The sequence below is a fragment of the Chinchilla lanigera genome, unplaced genomic scaffold (genome assembly GCF_000276665.1).
Source record: "Chinchilla lanigera isolate Chin_1 unplaced genomic scaffold, ChiLan1.0 scaffold00013, whole genome shotgun sequence".
NCBI classification, from domain to species: domain Eukaryota; kingdom Metazoa; phylum Chordata; class Mammalia; order Rodentia; family Chinchillidae; genus Chinchilla; species Chinchilla lanigera.
In genome coordinates this window covers 26,809,647-26,829,257 of record NW_004955414.1, presented here as the reverse complement: position 1 = coordinate 26,829,257, position 19,611 = coordinate 26,809,647, and the positions used below count along the sequence as shown (strand labels likewise).

The 19,611-nt window shown below is 50.3% G+C and overlaps 1 protein-coding gene across 1 annotated transcript in view; it reads left to right on the top strand.

The window, feature by feature from the left end:
- The window catches only part of Galnt18 (polypeptide N-acetylgalactosaminyltransferase 18), a 333,981-nt gene extending 316,779 nt beyond the window's left edge, over window positions 1-17,202 (top strand). Inside the window, exons 10-11 of the mRNA XM_005380289.2 lie at window positions 2,029-2,193; window positions 16,788-17,202. Coding sequence (XP_005380346.1) covers window positions 2,029-2,193; window positions 16,788-16,934 — 312 coding nt within the window. The 3' untranslated portion in view covers window positions 16,935-17,202. The remainder of the gene's footprint in view (window positions 1-2,028; window positions 2,194-16,787) is intronic.
- Window positions 17,203-19,611: the final 2,409 nt, after the last annotated feature.

The window sequence follows — 19,611 nt, the reverse complement described above, 5'->3', positions numbered from 1 at the left end:
ACACACACACACACACACACACACACACACACACACACACACACACAATAGCTAAGATAGTTATAAGACTAATTTCTTGGGCTGGGGATATAGCTCAGTGGCACAGTGCCTGACTGGGCAAGTGCAAGGTCCTGAGTTCAATTCCCAGAACCAAAAAAAAAAAAAACCTACTAATTTCTTTTGGCTCATTGAAGGGAACAGGTTGTGCTTATATTGTTTGATCAATCTTGAATGCCTATATCTTATAATCTGAGCAACTACTTTGAAGATAACAATATGCAATATATTAACCATTGTTAATTACCTATTATTTTGTTTTGAAATTCTGTATCATTGTTTTTACTGTTTTTATCTCTTTAAAAGGAAAACAAGCTAGAATTCTGATCATAACCCAAGTTATTCATATGTCAGGCCAGTTGTAATTCAAGGGTCCCCTGCAAAGTGTTTTTGGAATAGAGCCATTTGTTTGTGTATCATTTGTGGGTGTGTTTATGCTGTAACAAGAGTTAAGGACTCAGACTGCGTGGCCCTCTGTGCAAACATCTACACAGCTGGCCTGACTGCTGTCCTTTCAGAGGCCTCCCTACAGGCTGGCCTTGGCTGGTGCATTAGATTTCACAGTGCTGGGACACAATACCTGACACTCACACCATAAAGAAGGAGAAGTTAATTTGGCTTATGGTTTCAGGGGATTCAGTTCATACTCAGCTGACTCCAGGGCAAAAATATCGTGGCAGGAGGGTATGGTGGAGCAAAGATGCTTAGTTCATGGTGGTCAGGAAGCAGCACAGGGGAACAATGTCAGAGAGGAAATGGGCCAGGAACCATATATAGGACCTATGGTCATGCCTCCATGACCCATCCAGACACACTCAAAGTGTGCTTTACTAATCTCCTAGAGCAAGTGATAGCAAACCTTTTAGAGCTTCCAATGATAACAAACAGTTGGTGCAGCAGGTTTGCCACCATGGTCCTAGGGCTTTCTTAATCCAATCAAATTGATCTATGACAATTAACAGCCACAACTGGTATCTGTGAGCTTGGATTTCAGGAGGGCCTCACCATACCTAAATGGACCAAAGAAACTCTTCTGTTCACAGTGAGCACCTGCTTTCCTTCTGGCAATCAGGAAGTTTGGTACACACCAGGCAGAGGCCACTTATGCAACCGGGCCCAATAGAAGCCCCGAGAGCTGAGGCTGTGACTGGCTTCCCTGGAAAACAGCACTTCACAAACTTTATCACAAGTCATTGTTGGGGAATGGAGTATATCCTGAGTGACTTCTCTAGGAAAGGACTTTGGAAGCTCGTGTCTAGCTCCCCACACTTTTCTCCATGTACCTTTTCCCTTTGCTGCTTTGCTATGTGTCTGTTCACTGCAATAAACATTGCTGTGCAGATAGCGATGTGCTGGGTCCTGGGTCCTCTCTGAGAAGCACTGAGTTTGCAAGTGCCTAGGGTGACAGCACCCTCCCCGCAGCACACCCTCAATGCCAAAACTACTTGCTGTCTGTCCCTTTAAGGAAAAGCTGGCCCACACAGGCTACAAACAGCTTTAGCTGGGATAGAAATCCTGTGCTCCTTATCTCCCCACCCCACGAGACCCTGAGCTCCCGGGAGGTGTGGCCCGGGCCTGTTGTCTCAGTGTCTGTTGGCTGAGTGCAGTATCTGGCACAAAATACCTATGGGGGAAGTTAGCAAGTCTGTACATAATGGATTCAAGAGGAACTTTTTAAACCGCGGGTGGTGAAATCAATTTAAAAAGGTTACGGCCAATGTTTTCCAATGAAAGAATAGAATAGAAAATATCAGAGGATATTACACATAGTAAGCCTAAATTTTATTTCTCAAAAACATTGTTTTAGTCATACACATGGACAAAATGAAGGCCACTCACCGGATGTAAAAAATCTAGGGTCTTCTCTAACTGGGACCTCTTTGCCAGCTGCCTGATGACTGTCACTGTGTACCGGCCCATCTCTGGGCATTGGCATTTAACCTCTTACTTTCTTCTTCCCTCCACCCCCAGAACGTGTACTACACAAGCAGTCAGCAGATCCACGTGGGCGTGCTGAGCCCCACAGTGGATGACGACGACAATCGGTGCCTGGTGGACGTCAACAGCCGGCCTCGGCTCATCGAGTGCAGTTACGCCAAAACCAAGAGGATGAAGCTCCACTGGCAGTTCTCTCAGGTAAGGGCCCAGAGCCTGGAAACTGAGGCTCTAGGAAGGCAGGGAGACGTCTGCCCAAGGGCACACATTCGAAGGCATGCTGGGATTTGAATTCAAAGTCTCTCCAACTTTAAACCTTAGGATGTTTTCTACACAAGTACCTTCTCACAGAGAGAGTCCAGTGCCCCAGACAGCACTGGGTCTTTGGTCTGTGGCTTCCCACCTGGCTCCCATATGGGGTGACTGTAGGGATGAGGAGAGTTCCTAGCAGGGCAGTGTACTGGGGGTACTTAGAAAGAGCAATCCCTGTATTAGTGACTGTAGAACATTGTCTCCATCAACCCAGGACACATATTTGACTTCTTGCTGATGTGTCTTCCCATTATAAAGTCATTCCCAAAGTTCTAGATGCCCAGTCTAAAGGGAAACTTTTGCCTGGGCTCAGCAGCCTCCCAAAGAATCTCCTCCATTAGGGTCCATGTCCAAGGATTCTGGCCTTTCAGGTGGTGCAGGTGAAGTGCTTATAACAAGAGGCAAAGGAGCCCATAGCTGCCAGAAGGGCTGTGCACTGTGGGTGCTCTCAGGGGTGTCAGGGAGGGAGTGGGGACTCATGAGACTGCTTAGCAGAGGTCCTGGCCCAAGCCTCCCAGCAAGCTGCCTCCACGCTGATAAGGAAGGAGGTTGTGACAAGCAGTTTTGCAAGCTCCTCCGCTGCAGTCCTGGTGTCATTACTCTCCCCTCTACTCGGGGGAGGTAAGGGGAGCCCCAGCTACATCATACCCCACGAGCACAGGTTGCCTTTGAGCTGTGGCCTGGGTAGGGGAACCACAGGTCTTAGAGAGATCCTTGCTGAGATCCCAGATTGGTAGGGAAGGTCAATACTAAGCAACTAGCTTAAGTCACAGATTTAGAAGCTAGCTAGAGAGCAGGAGCAAAAGCCAGGGCAGCACTTTGTGAAACCAGGAAAGCAGATGCAGGAAGGAGCACAGAGAGCCAACGGAACACTTCCCAGGCGGGGGGAAGGGACAAACTGGCAGCAATGTGAATCCTGCCTAGGCCTGCAAAGTAGGAGGCCAGGAGTGGCAGTGACAGGAGATGTGCACAGGGGACTTGTGACTCCTGCTGCTGCAGGCGGGGCCTCTGACATGGGTTATAACTTTAAGCCCTATCCCAATAGACAGCAGCTAACGCTCCTATAGAACTTACTGGGTGTCAGAGCCTAGGACTTTGGCGTAGATTAGCTCATTTAATCCTCACAACTATGTGATGGCTACAATTAATCTAAATTTATAGAAAAGAAAATTGAGGCCCAGAGAAGATAAGCAACCTCCCCAAGCCACGTCTGTTGGTTACTATTCATTAGAAATCTCCAATTCCATGTGTTTAACCATTGGAGGATGTTGGAGTGGGCCCTGGAGGAAGGGTCAGGCTGAGCAGTGAGAGTCCAGTATGCGGCTTCCTCCCTTCCCCTCTCAGGTTGAAACCCCAGGTTCCCCATCCACAGCCTGTTGCTGACCCAGTCTGTCCTGGAAGTGGTCTTGTGACTTTTTCCTATCACATTTCTGGCCCGGAGTTTTTCACCTTCCCACTGAGAAGCAGGATGCCTGGGGCCAGGGAGTTCAGGAACAGATGGGTGTGTGTGTGGAGGTACAAGGCAGCCCTGCAGAAAGTGGGCACAGGCAGATGAAGGAACCCGAGACCCAGGGAGATGAGTGTGGCTGACTTTGACGGGTGACATGGGGTTCATGCCTGAGACTGTGTGGTCTGCATGGAGTCCCATCAGGATCTGCTATGGGCAATGTTCCTTGCTGCCTTCAGCCAGGCCTTCTGGGTCCCTGGAGTCAGCTTCCTCCTGGGGACAGTGAATGGAACAGAAAAGGGAGCTGGTAGTGGTGGGAAAGGGGTGGGGCAAGGCTGGGGGCTTCTCAGGGTATTCAGTGTGCAGTGCTCAGAGTATGTAGGATCTTGCCCCATCAGAGGAGTAACAGTGTCCCAGGGAAAGGGAACAGATTATGCCTAAGGAATGGGTCATCAAACCTCAGGCCTGGTTGGGGCACTCAGTTAGGTGTGGCCGAATCCTGGAAGGCATGGTAGGAAGCAGCCAGAAAAGAACATGGCAGGACTCAGGTGGACGGGTGGACTCAGTTCCTCAGGAGATGAGGATGTGCAATTCCAGGGCACGTTCTGGTCTGAGCTTCTGAAAGCCCCCTCTGGTGAGGATGGTGGAGCTGAGTTAGAAAAAGAGATTCTAAAAAGTGACAGAGAGAGGGCTGGGGATTTAGCTCAGCGGCACAGCGCCTGCCTGGCAAGTACAAGGTCGTGAGTTCGATTCCCTGTACCAGAAAAAAAAAAAAAAAAAAAAAAAAAAAAAAAAACAAGAAAGTGAGGGAGAAAAGATGAAGTCTTAAAGGAAGCAGAAATGTAGTTCAAAAGTTTAGCTGTTCTTGCCTCCGTTTCTACCATGACCCTTTGGGCCCTGGGCCACAAAGCCACCCTTCAGGTCAGGGTCGGAGGTGACCTAAGGAGCTCACATGTGGGCTGGACCTGCAGACAGGTATGTCTAGGGGTGCTGAGATGGGTGAGCATGAGGTGTCACCTCCCCTAAGCAGGAGGGAGTCAGTGGCCACCTGGCTGTCTTGGAATAGCCACAGGAAGTCATAGCCCAAGCAAGTGCCCGAGCCTGTGGGGAACTGGTCTCCCAGATGCAAGTGTTCTTCACTGAGGTTAGTGTCAGCCCCCTTCAGAGGACGGACCCCCTCCAGACGCTCTGCAGTCAGCAGGGAAACAGAGCTGTGCATGAACCTGGGTCTGGAGGCAAAGACACCCCCAAACACAACTGCCTCCTTCCCTCATCTCAGGGCCTGGCCTTGAACAGGCAACCCCACAGGATTCTGGTTCAGATGGACTGAGCAACCAGCAAAATGAGTGGTGCTCTGGGGCCTGGGCAGTGTTTGGCCACTTTAGCATATGTCTCATTAAAACTCCCAGAGTGCTTTGGCAACCACAGCTTTGATCCTTCTGCCAAAGGGAATTATTTGGAAGGAGCATTTTAAAATTCCTAATTTGCAAACCCTGGGCACCTCCTCTCATTCGCTATTGAATAATTAACATATGTGCAATTGTTGCCTAATGCAAAATGATCAATATTGATTAAGGAACCTGGAATCTATCCTCAAACTCTCATTGACAAGGAGTTACTGCTGACAGGGCTACAGGAAGCTTGGGACCTCTTCAATGATTAAAGTCTTGTGCTCAGGGGGAATTTCCTTGCAATAGGTTTTAGTGTTTCCAAAACCACAGGGGTCCTACCAGCTGGAATGTCCCCCTGCAGAAGCTGGGCTGGAAGAGGCTTTCACCAGGTACATTTCAAACTTCCTTTCACATTATGCGTTATTTGCTCTCCTGAGCAAATTTAAGCTCCACAGCACTCCGCCTGCATTAATTTCAAAATAATCTAGTGTGATTCTGCTAGGTTCTTCTAGAAAAAAAAAAAAAAAGATAGTCATTTGCATATCTTAGTGTTCCATCTCCTCTGATTTTCTGTTTAACAAATAAAACGCCTTTCCTCTAACCCCTGCAAGCTCTTCTGAATTGCCAGTGCTTCAGGCTGAACTAGGGCAGGGCTACACACTGACAACGAGGAGCCACATTTGATGAAAACATCTCTTGGCAATGCTGATGTGCAGGGCTCTGATGAGCAATTTTCTGATGATGAACATTCTTTCCTTCCGTCGTTCATCAAACATTTATTGAGCACAGGGTTTTGGCAGGAGGGATGCAGATATGAATCAGACACAGCCTCTGCCCTCAAGGAACACATGGACATGTAAACACACAATTAAACTGCTTAATGAGAGCAGAAACAGGGTGTGGTGTACAGTGTTCTGGGAGCCCAGGGTGACGGGCTCTGCCTGCAGATTTCAGGCCTGGCTTCACATGCTTGGTGTGTTTGACCTACATCTTGAAAGTTGTAGAGATTGTTGCCTGACAGAAGAAGAGGGGAAATGTCCCAAGCAGACACTCTGCCTGGGCGAAGGCGTGAAAGAGCAGAGTGTATTTGAGGAGTGACTCCAGTGAGGATAGAATTCAGAGTTTGTGATGGGGCAGGTGGGAGAGAGAACCAAAGAGCCACATGGGGGCCCATGATGGGGGTCCTTAATGCTAAGAAATTTGAACTGTGCCTTAGAGCAAAGGGAGTGACATGACAAGCAAGGTTCTTAAACAGTAGACTCTGGATTGGTCTGTTTTTGTTATTATAATGAAATACCTGGGGCTGGGTAGTTATAAAGAATAAATAGGTTATTTAAATCACAGTTCTGGAAGGTCAAAGTGATGGTGCTGGTATTGGCTCAGGTCTGGCCAAGGCCTCATGGAGAATAGTGTGACTGTGGAAAGAGACATTGAGGTCATATGTGTGAGTGAAGGAGATCACATCTCAAGACAGGAAGCCAGAGCATGGCCCAGAGCTGAGCTCTCTCTTTTGTAACAACTTGCTCTCAAGAGAACTAACTCGGGGTCCCATGAGAGCCACCTTAATCTCCTCAGAGGGCAGTGCCCTCCATGACCTAAGGACCTACCACTGGGCTCGGCCTCTCAAAGGTCCCACCACCCCAGCGTTACCACCCTGAGAATCCAGCGTCAAATTCTTGCCCACTTGAGGGAAAAATCACATTCAAACCATAGCCATTTTCAAATCATAGCATGTGGAGTAGAAGCAGCTTGAGAGGGGAAGCAAGCTAGGGAGGAGGCCGTTCCATCATCTTGGGGAAAGATGCGAATCACAGGACAGGAGGCCAGGCAGTGGTTGGGAAGAACTTTGAGAGACATCTCGTTGTTCTATTGGACAGAGTAATGGATTATAGGATGGTAACCAGGAGTTTTCAGCCAGGACCAACCCCAAGTCTGGGCTTGAAGAACAGTTGGTGGGCCCTCGGCATTGCTTCCCTGAACCAACACACCTTCCTCTAAATAGCCAGTATTTCCCACATCAGCACACAGTGAAACCTCATCAGTATGAGAGGTGATAGATGTTGCTTTCCATGACTTTTCTAACTCCCTGTGGATTAAAGAATTTCCTGATGGACTTCTAGGATTATAAATGCATATACATTCAGTATATGTGCTGCTGAAGCAAGCACTGCGTATGCATTAAGTATGGGCCTTTCAGTCTTCTGAGAGTTCATTCATACTTGGGATTTAGGGGATTCTGGGATTCATTGATGTGGTGTCAGTAAAAGATTCATTCCATCAGTGATCCCAGGACCAGTGGAAAGATAAGGAGGAAGCAGATATTAAGTCACTACAGAAATTTTCTTTGTGGCAGGACACCAGCATAGCAAAGCAATGGATGACCCCTCCCTCAGTGGTAAGGAGATTGTCCCCCAACCTTGACCACCTCCATGACTTTGAACAGTTAAGCAGATGCTGCAGCCCTCCCTCTAGTAAGTCACTGACAGGACTCTTTCCCTAGGAAGGCTTTTGCTGTCATGTGCGTCCTCTAGCCTCTAACTTCCTCGGTCCACCTATACATTTGAATGCCTGAGGGAAGCAATAGAGACTATAGAAGACCAGAGAGAGCTCAGGAGGCTCTGAGCTCCTGCTGCAAGTATCTGAGGCCTCCCTTTGCAAGGTGCAGAATGCTTGACTGTGTAGCCCACGGGAGGATCAAAGGGAAAAACAAGGGTGATTTACAGAGCTGCCTTGTTGTCAGAGTTGTCCATGAGCCTGATGGTTCGGGGAAGGGCAGGACTCAGGGATTATCAGCAACCAGCAGAGGCTCCATAGCTCTGAATGGAGGAGACCAGGTGCTTTTGAGAGCTTATCAACTCAGTTAATTCTAAGTTCCCAAAGTTAGATTACAAACTCTGGGAAAGTTTTTTTCCCACCTAGAAGTCACAGTGGACCAGCCTGAATACAAAGCACCACAAACTTGAGAATGAGCTGAACTCTGTCTTCAACAGACTTCGTGGAATCCCTCACACACTCTTTTACCCTCTGCCTCTCTCTTCTGTCAGCCCATACCGGGAGGGCAGGATCCTGTCTCACACTTCTGGGATCTCCACACCAAATGGAAACCCTGAGGCAGCAGGCACCCTGCATGCTGCCAATCAAGTGAAGGAGTCCTTAAAATTTTACACATCTAAATTAAACCTCCTGTGTGCCAGACCTCAAGCTGATTTATAGGAAGTCCAGAGACAAAACCCTTCCTTCACTGATTCTCCTCAGAGGCATCCATGCTGACTGAAAAAGAAGAAGGAGAAGGAGAAGGAGAAGGAGAAGGAGAAGGAAAAGGAGAAGGAGAAGGAGAAGGAGAAGGAGAAGGAGAAGGACAGAGGGAGAGGGAGAGGGAGAGGGAGAGGAAGAAGGAGGAGGAGGATGAGAAGGAGGAGAATCTAAACATGCCTTTCTTCCTATAACTTCAGATTTGGGGAAGGAAGTAGAAATATTTTACACTAAACAGATATGCATATTGTATGCAATGAGTACGAATTTGTGTGAATATTTTTTTAAATGAGAGGATCTGAAGAAGTATCAGGCTGTGTTTCCTGCTGCCCCCAGCTCTGGTCTCTGGGTTTTTCAGTGGCAATGCGGGTGAGACCCCTCTGGAGTCCAAGGTAGCACAAGGCAGTCCTTGTTTCTCAGGCCCTGTGCCTGCTTCCTCCTCAGAGCAGCATTTGTGCATCTTCCAGATGGGGACTGCCAGGGATAGCAATAGAGATATCTGCTCCTTGCCAGGAAAGAAGAGGTTTGAGGAGTGTAAGGAGTTTGCCGGAAGACAGCAGAGCCCAGAGCCAAGCCTGACTTTAAGGGACAGTTGGCTCTGGCTTGTGGGGTCTAATTTGATGATTTGATGTAAGATGAGTAACCTAGTCAAAAACAAACCTATTTACAGAGCACACTTCCTGAGGTACACCACTAATCCTGCCAGAGCATTCCCTGACACAAGGGGGGCGTCTTGGACTTTACCCCACTCTGATCCCCAGGCGCTGGCAGCAAGTCCAACTTCAAGAACCTTTTGTGCTGGAGAGAAAAGGCTATCTTCAAGTTGTTCATTATGGCTCTGAAATAAAACAGCTTTTCATTTTCATGTCAGAGGAAGGGGCAAGTGTGGAATTGCCCAGTTCAAGGGACTGATAAAGCTCTGTGTAGGCCCTGGGTATTTTCTTAGCTATCCTTAGTTTATGGCAGTCGGCACTCCTTCCTCCTCCTCTTCCTCTTCCTCTCTTCCTCCTTGTCACACAGGGATCAGAGACAGGACCAGGTGTGATGGCTCCACCCCCTCCACCCAGAGCTGGATGAGATGAATGTATTTATCAGACATGTATAGGTGTTTACTAAGTGCCAGGCATGATTCTTTTCTATAAATATTACTTAATAACCATGACAGCACTATACAGTAGTTACTAAAATTATCCCTTTTTCACAGATGAGGAAACTGAGGCATAAGCAGGTTAAATAATTTGACCTGGGAGTTTGACCTCTGGAGTCGAAGCTTTAAGCCACCATACTATGGGTTGCCTTTAGGAGGCCAGTTTGGTGCAGTGGGGGTTTGGGACAAGGGTCTCCCTGCCAAGCCAGTCTCTGGTGTGTGTGAGCTGGTTCGATCCCTGCGTCCCAGGCCATCCCACTGCCTCCTGTCTACCTGTCCTTCACCCTGCACCTCTCCGTTAGCACTTGGTGTTGGAATCACCCCGCCTCTGGCCAATGGACCCTCATAGCGTGTCTCACGCAGAATCTCACTCAAGCACATGAGTCCACTTTAAGAAAGCAAACACCAAAGCGCTCATTGAACAAATCAGGGGTTGAATATTCATAACCCAGGAAGACCACTCTACAAAAAGACTTAATCTTGGGGCTTTCTTTAACCAGACTTACAATCCCATCCATGCTTTGAAGTATTTGATTATTAATCATTAACTACTTAACCCAGACTTCTGAGCTCATGGTGCTTAAAGCCAGAGACCCACAGGGCTGCTTGCTGGAGAAAATTAATTAGTGGGCAAGGTGGAGCAGGTGCTCTGACACACGTAGGAAGGTGTGCACAACACGGGATTCGGGACACACGTGACCTCCCCAGGGATACCTTGACCGTAAGTGAGACCAGCCAGGCTCAGCCAGATAGCCTGAGTGCCATGTGCTGGCCCAAGCTGCCCGAAGGAGGGTCACAGCTCCTGTGTGGTCCTCTAAGGGTGGCCGGCCCAGCACCACCTGTGCAACTGCACCGGGGAATTTAAAAAGACACATTTTGTTGCCTCATTCTGGTCCTCTAGAATCAAAAAGAAGCATACCGGTCTATAGCTTCCCAAACCCCCGTGTGACTCTGACTCAGATCCATTTACCCAGCCTGTGTTCCCAGGGAGAACAGGGTTGGTTTGGTGCTAGCTGGTCCACATCTACTTGCCACTGATAGCTACTTGGGGAAACTGAAGCAGAGGCACTTGACTGTGTGATCATCTAGGGCCTGCTCCTCCATGCCCAAGGGGCACATGAGCCATGGATTCCATATCCCTACACTGAGACATAAATCAGGTACCCCAGAGTGCTCTGTTTCCTTTTGCAATTGAGGAGATGGAAGCCCGCAGTGGCTTAGCTCCTCCGTGGCAGGGCAAAGAGTTCTGTGTTCTGCTCAGGCCCTTTGCAGTCACTACTCCAGAGGGGCCTGGAAGGAAGAAGAGTGGGGCTGGAGGCCGGGAAGCCAGCTCCAGGAATTATTATCAGCCTTGTTAGTTCTATACATTCAACTTTTGATTTCCTTAAACTGCGATTTCCATATTTAATTTGGTTTCCTTTCCAATTAAGCTCTCTGTGTGCTGTGGCTCCTCTCCTGCCAGGTTTAATTGCCCTTATTTAAATTCTTTAATTAAAAGTATTGTGTGTTTCCAGATCCTGTAGTTGTAAGTATTACACAAATAATGTAGCTGACTGGGCTGGTGAACCCAGGGACAGTGCCCTCACAGAGGGAGGGACAGGGACAGGAGGGGGTTCTGCATCCAGCCCCTGGCCCTGGAGCTGTGAGCAAGGCCCTGAGGATCAGGATGAGAGTCACCCAACAGGTGCCCTTACTTCTTTCCTTCTCCAGCATTCTAGCCTGACACAGCCCCCCAGGGTGATCGGTGACATAGCCGTCAGACCTGCAACGGCTCGCCCTGTGTCTTAGGCACTTAACTGTCCATGGGACAAAATACCTGACACCCGCAACTTAAAAGAGGGAAGCTTAATTTTGTGTCATGATTCCAGTCCGTGGTTGGCTGACTCCCAAGCAGAAACAGCATGGTAGAAGGGCGAGGCAGGAACACCATGGGGTTCACTGCCTGGTGGCCGGGAAGCAGGGAAAGAAAAAGATCTGGGCACCAGAATATATCCTTCCAGGTCCAGGTCCAGGTCACGTCCCCAGTGGCCCACCTCCCGCCAAGCCCCGCCTCCTAACAGCACCTTCAGGGACTGAACTCACGAATAGCTGAATCCACTGCTGAGTGTAGCACCCCGTGATCCAGTCATTTTCCAAACACACGAGACTGTGGGGCATTTTAGATCTAAACCATAATACCTGTCACTCAGATTACAAAGTCTGCTCACAGACACACGAGGTCACACCACTGGCTGCACTCTCACCGCTCAGGCCTTATCCCCTCCCTCCCACCTTCCCCACTCGCCTCCCACAGTTCTCTGAGCTCCCCGGGCTTGCCACTGGGACTACAGCTTTGTGCCATCACATGGGGCTCCCCAGCCAGCCTCTGGGCCCCTCCTCTCCTCCCCCATGTCTCTGCTCAGCTCTCACCTTTGAGAATCTCCCTGCCCCTCTTACAGTCGCCTCCTGCCCCCTGCTCCCTAGCGCTGTAGACTCTGACCCAGCTCCACAGTTTTGTGTGCAACCTTATTACCCCCTCCCACGCTATAGAATGTATTGCCTGTTCTCTCTTCAGGAGTACACACCCCACAAAGGCAGAACTTTTCCTGTTTGGTCACTTGTGTTCCACAGCAGCAAAGACTGTGCCGGGCACAGGGTGGGCACTCATTAAATATTTGTCACATGGGTGGAAGGATGAATGAGCTGTGTCTCTGTTGAAAGCCCTCAAAGGAACAGACCAAGTGGGCCCCCGACAGCCCCAGAAGCAAGCTGAGAGAGTACCAACAGCCCCCTTAGCCTAGCCCAGTCCCCTGAGCCAGGCATGGGGGGATAAATGGGATGGGGCTGGCCATTTGTCCTACTGAGGGACACACTGGGAGGTGAAGACGCCCTGGGCTCCAGCCTGTCTCTACCACTTACTGGCCATCGGACCCTTGAGCTAGCCTCCCAACCTTTCTAGACCTCAGCCTCCAGATCTGTAAAATAAGAGTTCTGATCACCTCCGCCTCTGGGTGCACTGTGAGGCACCCAGGGGTAGGTGGGGAAAGGCCTTGGCCCAGAATAAAAAAAAGGAAGTGCCACCCATTATTGTGTTCATCTCCAGCGCACAGCCGTCCACTGGTAGAGGTACAATCAGCAACAACGCCAGGCTGCTCCTGAGGGTGCTCAACTTGCCAGGCGGTAGTGGGGGGAGGAAAAGAAGGCTTCTTTGCAGTCATAATGAATAAAATTTCCCCAGAGATAGAGGGTGGAGGTCCAAGAAGGATGGCAATGTTGCTGTCGCACCCAAGGGGCCTGGCTCTTTCCTCTGTGTCCTGGATGTGGTCCCCAGGTGCACTCCAGAGCCGCTGGCTCTATTCCGGAAGCTGATCCTCACTCAGCTCCAGGGAGGGAGCTCTCCTTCACCTCCCACACTGCCTCCCCGACAGGCCCCGGCATTCTCACTGAGTTGGGTCCCTTCCCTCAGCGCCCCCCCCCATGTTCTTGGCCTTGGTCCATCTCTTCCACATCTTTCCAGGAGGCCACGCTGGATGTGTGTGCTCAGGATCACGTATTCCCTGTCTCTAGGGTGCTGAGGGCACAGGGGCTGGGGAAGGCCTGGGACACACAGTCGCTGAAGGACAGGGTACTTCTCAGAGACCTCTGCTCCCTCCTCCCCCTCTCGCCTTGGCAGGCACAGCTGCCTGAGTAAGAACATGCCTGAGTGGCTTGGGGGAATTAAGGGGCTGTGGCCTCCTCTGTTTTGGACAAATTTCTCCAAGCTCCAGGGACCCAGGGGCTGTGAAGCGAGGCTTGGCCTGGGCCCTGAGGATGTGCTGAGCTGGCAGAATCTTCAGCAGAGTGGAGCCCCTGACTTCCCCCTGCTGACGCTGTGAACACCCCCACATCCAGTTGCAGATTTAGAGCTGACAGTGGGGTTTTCCATCTTTCCTCTGTCCATCATCAGGGAATCAGGACAGAAATTAACTTGTGGCCCTACAGACAGTGAACAAGGGGGAGAGGCTGGCCCAAGACCACACAGCTGACAGCCTGAAGAGAAGCCACCCCTTGGGCATCCTGTTCACCCCTCAGCCCTTTCTGCCTCACCCCTGAAACCCAGCAGACAGTGTGACCTAGTGGGCTGGGCTGGCATCAGTCCCCCTGCCTGAGTTCTGCTCCAAGCCTCTTCTGGTAGGACGGGAGGCTGAGCTGGCAGCGCTGTTGGAGGGGCCAAGAGAGGTTGGTCACAGGTCCGCTTAAGAAGCAGCAGAGGCCTGGCCCAGTCTAGGTGTGGGTAGAAGGTGTGCTCAGGCTCTAGGGCTAAAGTTGACACAGCAGCTGTAGGAATCTGAGCTGACAGAGTGATGGGCTGGCCCTGTGTGCAGCAGGTATCACAAGGGTGCCCCGGGCTCAAAAGCCCAGCCTTTGAAGGACAGAGTAGCGACCCAAGGTGGATCACAGCTCCTGGGAGGTCAAAGCCAGGTGCCTCTGTGCTGTCCAGTATGGCCCAAGAGTGAGGTCTGGCCACCAAAAGTGCCAGTTCCTTGACCATGTTGAGGAAGTCTGTGATCAGTCCCAAGCCACACAAAATACCAGTGTCTGTCCACGAGAAGACAGCCAACATGGACAAATCACGCAGCCTATGGCAGAGTTGAACCTGGGCAAGCATGGACGTGAGAGGAAGGAGTAGAGAAGCAGAAATGTGTGGAAGCCTCAGGGAAGGTCCGCAGCACCTTGGTCGATCGCACAACAGGGTTTGAGTTCAGTGAGGGAGAGTTCCAAGGCAAAGCATCCAGGGAGGAAGGCTGAGTGGCTGAGTGCCTCCTCCCTGCAAGTACCAGCCAGGGCTGGATGGTCCTGAGGTTGGAAGGCTGAGACCATTCAGCCTGCAGATGAGAGAAAAACCTGGCCTGCCAGTTCTCTCCAACACGGGAGCTGCAGGCCATTCGGAGCCCGATCTCCCTGTGCTCCTGCTCTAGCCAAGCCCGCATGGGTAGCTACAGCTGTAGTCCCAGAGGTGCTCTGCCTCAGTCTCCCCTTTACTCTGCAGTGTCTCTGCTGTTGCAGTGGGTCACTGTTTTGCCTTGGCAGGGCCTGGAACTTGGGCTACAGGTGGAGGGACCCTACTCTATCCACAGGGCTGCCTCTGGAGCGGTTTGTGTGGTCTGCTGGCCATCTCCCCTACGCCAGAAATGGAGACTCCCATAGCCCCTCCCCAACACCTCCACCCACACCCTGCACCCCTGCACCTCCAGCCCTGCAACCCCTTCCTCCTTCACCCACTCTCAAACATTCTTCTGAGGGAGATGCACTTTTTGCATTAGTTTTTTAATTGAAGTCTAACCACATACATACAAAATGCATATTCAATGCAACAGTATCAAACAAAGTAAATACCTAGGTAGCCAATGGCTGGGTGAGGAAATCAGCCCACTACCAGCGCTGCAGAAGCACCCCTGTTGCCTCCTGCCAACATCAGACTCCATCTCCCCAGAAGGGATCACCATCCTAACTTCAATGGCACGGTTTTAGTTTGCCTGTTTAGGAAATGTATATGAACAGAATTATGTGTATATTCTTTTGTCTGCTTCTTTTGCTCAACGTCATGCTTGTGAGATTGGTTGTTATTGAGCGTAGGTCCAGCCTGATGTATTGCTATATAGTATCTCATTATAAAATCGTGCCAGGATTCCTTTATCCACTGTACTCTTAATAGATGTTTGGGTTGTTTCCACCGCAGAGTTTACACACGTCTTTGGTACACACATTCCGGTTAGATACCAAGCTAGCCATGGAGCTGTTGGTCACAGTGGACACGTATCCAACTATAGTAGGTAATTGCCAGTGTCCTGGATAGTTGTGAAAACCACGTCTTTGTGTTCACTTGTGCTGCCAGTGGTTGCCATGGGAATGGCTGAGGCCAACTGGGATAATTTCTTTATAGAGGAGGGCTGGTATAGCCTTTTCTCTCAGTGCAGTCCTCACTGTGACCTGAAGGCACATAATGAAAAGCACCAAGCCAAGTGGATGGGCTGGAGGGGATCAGGTAGGAGGTAGAGAAAGCTTCTTGGAAGAAATGGAGCAGGGGCTGGGCTTTGAGACATAGCTCTGGCTTATCCTGCTGTGGAGACATGGAAAGGACCCCAAGCTGGGAGCAGAGGGTATGCAACTCCCAGGAGTCCTGAGATAAAGTTCAGAAGGGGTTCAGTATAGCTGAAGGAATGGAGCTGGGAGGGGTCAGAGATGGGCTTAGAAAGATACACTGCCCTGAGCCATGGAGGCCCATGGAGGCCCATGGAGGCCTAGTGCTATGCTGAGAGCTTGGACCTTGTTCTGCAGGCCAAACGTGCATTTTAGAAGGGCACCACTCCCAGCCTCTGGTGGCTGGAAGGGAGCTCATACAGGAGGCTGATGCAGTTGTCCAGGTGAGAGATGAAAGTAGCCCAAAGTAGGGCAAGTGTGATGGGAGAGGGCTTAGGAACAATCACAAGATGAGGGAGATGGAATTGGTGCCTGATTGGATGCTGAGCAGAAGGATGAATAAAAAAAATGTCCAGGTTACCCACACAAATCCTCGGTTGCAGCCAAAATGAGAAACACAGGAGAAGTAGGTTCTGGGGGAAAGGTGACTTTGACCATATACTCGTTAAGACCACCAGCTGCCCCAGCAATTCCAGCTACTTGGGAGGCCAGGCCCATTGAGCACTGTATTAGTGATGATGAAGATACTCAGATGGTCCAGGCTGATGCCTATGTGCTGCAACGATCTTGGTTGGAGATTTCTCCTCACTGCTCTAGGGCTACTTTCAGGAAGAGAACATCACTGCCTTTGAAAGAGTTTGGGACATGGGCTGAATATTCATAGCTCTAGATCAGTAGTATGGAAAACTATTTCCCAGGGTTTGGGGAGCCCAGTGGCCTAACAAATAGTATCAAAATCCTGAATTTGATTCCCCGAAGATGTCCATTAGGAAAGACCCCCGGAACAAAAGGTGCTGGGCCTCTGGGGATGCTCAAAGGCAAGCTGATTGCAGGGCAGTCCCACAGACACAGGATTTTCAGAGCAGGGTGAGCCCAGGGCAGGTGATAAAGGAGCAAACCAGCATGAGCCAGGTAGACAAGCTGGAGCAAGGAAGTCCTGGTCCTCGTAAAGAGCCAGGGGCACTGTGAGGAAACTGAGGCACGAAAGCTAGTCCCCAAGCCACACAGATATCTCCAGCCACTGGGCTCCCTGAATTCCACTAAGATGTCTCAATGCCTCTGACCCCACTGTCTGCTTTGACTCTAGGGAGGCCCCATCCAGAACCGCAAGTCCAAGCGCTGTCTGGAGCTGCAGGAGAACAGTGACATGGAGTTCGGCTTCCAGTTGGTGCTGCAGAAGTGCTCGGGCCAGCACTGGAGCATCACCAACGTCCTGAGGAGTCTGGCCTCCTGACCCACTTGGAGCCACCACCCGCCACCCCTTTGCTACTGTGTAGCACCTGCCACAACGTGGCCTGTTGTCCTCCGTGGGTTGTTTGGAGTCTGGGGGAACCAGATTAGTGGGCCCCCCAAAAGAGCTTTTTATTTGCTATTCAATTTTCATGGAGTTTATAGAAAGATGCTGAATGGTGGGTGAAGGTATAATATCATAAACTATTTTGCAACTGGGAACTAATGGAAAATATTTATAACTGACAATAAAATACAATTGATTAAGAAAAGAGCTTTCGTGGTCATTTGGTGCCCTGTGGAGACTCGTGCCTGGCTCCTTTGAACTTGGAGTTCTAGTAGTCAAAGGTATATCCCAGTTTGCCCTTCTCTTTTCATACCCCTATGACAGGAGGCTTTAAACCCTTGCAAATAGCAAGAGCTTCTTTGCAACCTACTTTGTGAGGCCCAAGGCAGTCAGCAGGCTCAGATCCCAACCCAGAGGGATGGTCCTCCCTGTCTCCCACACACCATGAGCTCCTCCCTGGGAGACAGCCTCTGTTCTCCCTTCCTGTGCTATGCGGTCGCTGGAGTGTCACCTGCTGGACCTCAGGCACTGCCTGCTCCTGAAGTCACCAAGTCACCTCCCTCACCTCTCCCAACTGCCCACTGCCCAGCCCCCTCAGCGGTGACACTTGCCTCTGTCCAGTTGCAAAGATCAATTTGGCTCCTTCTATGAATCGTGGTATGTTTGTTTCCTGTGGCTGCCATAACAAAGTGTCACAAAGGGTGGTTTAAACAACAGAAAATTATTATTTCACTGTTCTCAAGGCCAGGAGTCCAAAATGAAGGTGTTACCAGGGTTAGTTCTTTCTCGGGGCTGTAGGAGACTTCCATTCCCCTCTCCCAGCTCCTGGTAGCCTCGGACAGCTTCCAGCTGACCATGTCGCCCTATGCCTTCATGTGGCTTTACCTTTGTAGATGTCTGTTTTTCAAGTCAAAGTTTCTCATCTTATAAGGGAAACACCAGCCCTGTATTGCTCAGCCTTCAGTTGCTGTGAAAAATACCTGAGAAAAACAACTTCAAGGAGGAAGTAGTTCAGCTCTTGGATTCAGGTTTTACTCCGTGGTCAACCAGCTCCATTGTTTCCAGGCCGGTGCAGAGTCACAAGTATGGTGGAAGCATGTGGCAGAGGAAAGGTTAGCAGCACATGGCAGCCTGGAACCGGGGAGAGAGAGAGGAAAGAGCAAGAGATAAGATACAGTCCCCAAGTTCATGCCCCCATGACCTACTCCAACTAGGCCTCACCTCCTAACTTCCCATTACCTCGCAATGTTATCAAAGTGTGACCTCATCACTGACTTAATCCACTGAGGAAGTAAAAGCCCCCGTGATCCAATCACCTTCAAAAGCCCCGCCTCTGAGCACTTGAGCCTTGCATGAGACATTTTTGATCTAGCCTTGAGTGGAGCCCCCTTCCTTGGAGCCTCCTGCCCACCCTCCCATTCCCTTCAATAGCCTCCAGCTGAGTGTGCTTGGTCACAGTGCACTGAGCCCTTCCTCTGGTTGAGGACTCCTGCTTTTAGTTGAAAGGCTCAGCACTCCTCCCCCAGTACCTCCTCCAGTGCTCTAGCTCATGGCAGAGTGATCACAATACCAAACGCTAAGGCTAAAGGACAGTAGCCCTGCTCTGAGCAGTCTCAGCTCCACTCACCTCCCCACATCCCCTGGGCCCTTGTTCCTAGGGACCTGCAGCCCAGGCAGTCACCTGTCCGGGATCAGTAATTTATAGCTGAAAATTGAGAAGCACAGAGACAGCTCCTGCGCCTGTGGGACCCCAGGCCTGTTTTCTGAGCCATCTTTACATCTCAAAAACCTCAGGATTCCCCTGGAGGATGCCTCTGGGGCCTCCCAGGCTACTGTCCTAGGCTCCCCTTCAAGTTTACAATTAACTCACAAAAAGCCCCTTGGGCTCTCTGGCAGATTAATAAGAGGATAGCAAGGTATCTACCAGGCTGGTCACACCCAGTGGAGTCAGCGCAGGACTGGGAGCCTTCAGGAGCACATTATCTCCCATATGGTTGCAGCCATGGGCTTTGCTGCGCTCTTGGATCAAAGGTTGCAGTGTCCTTCTCTGTACACTTGCTTCCCCGCTTTATTAAACTATACTGCTTCCCACACTCACTTCCATCAGCATCTTCTACCTGCAACCTATTCTAAACTTCCAAAGCCACCCTCTGCTCTAGACTCAACATCCTTCTTCTCTCCGTCTCTAAACAGTTAATATCTGGTCTTCATAATTACCCATGCGTAATGCCCAGCACCAATGTCCCAAAGTCTGGTCTCCAAATGTGCAGTGTTAGCATCACCTAGAAACTTTCCAGAAATGCAGTTCTAGAGCCCAGCTCTAGACTTTGAGAATGAGAAATGCCAGTCTGTAGCCTTAACCATCCTCTAGGTGATGGTGGGACCCCACTGCCCAGCACCAGCCGGGCTGTCTGTCTTCAGAGCAGCCATTCACCCAGCTCTGCTTGTTCACAGCAGCCTCTACCACATAGCTGCTGTTTGTGTTACGCCCTGTGCACACTTACATTAACACCTTCACTGCCTGAAACACGTTTCCAGTGTAGAGGAGGAGGACAAAGAAGGGGCTCCAGCCAGAACACCTGAGTTCAAGTCCTGACCCTGTGCCTTAATTCCC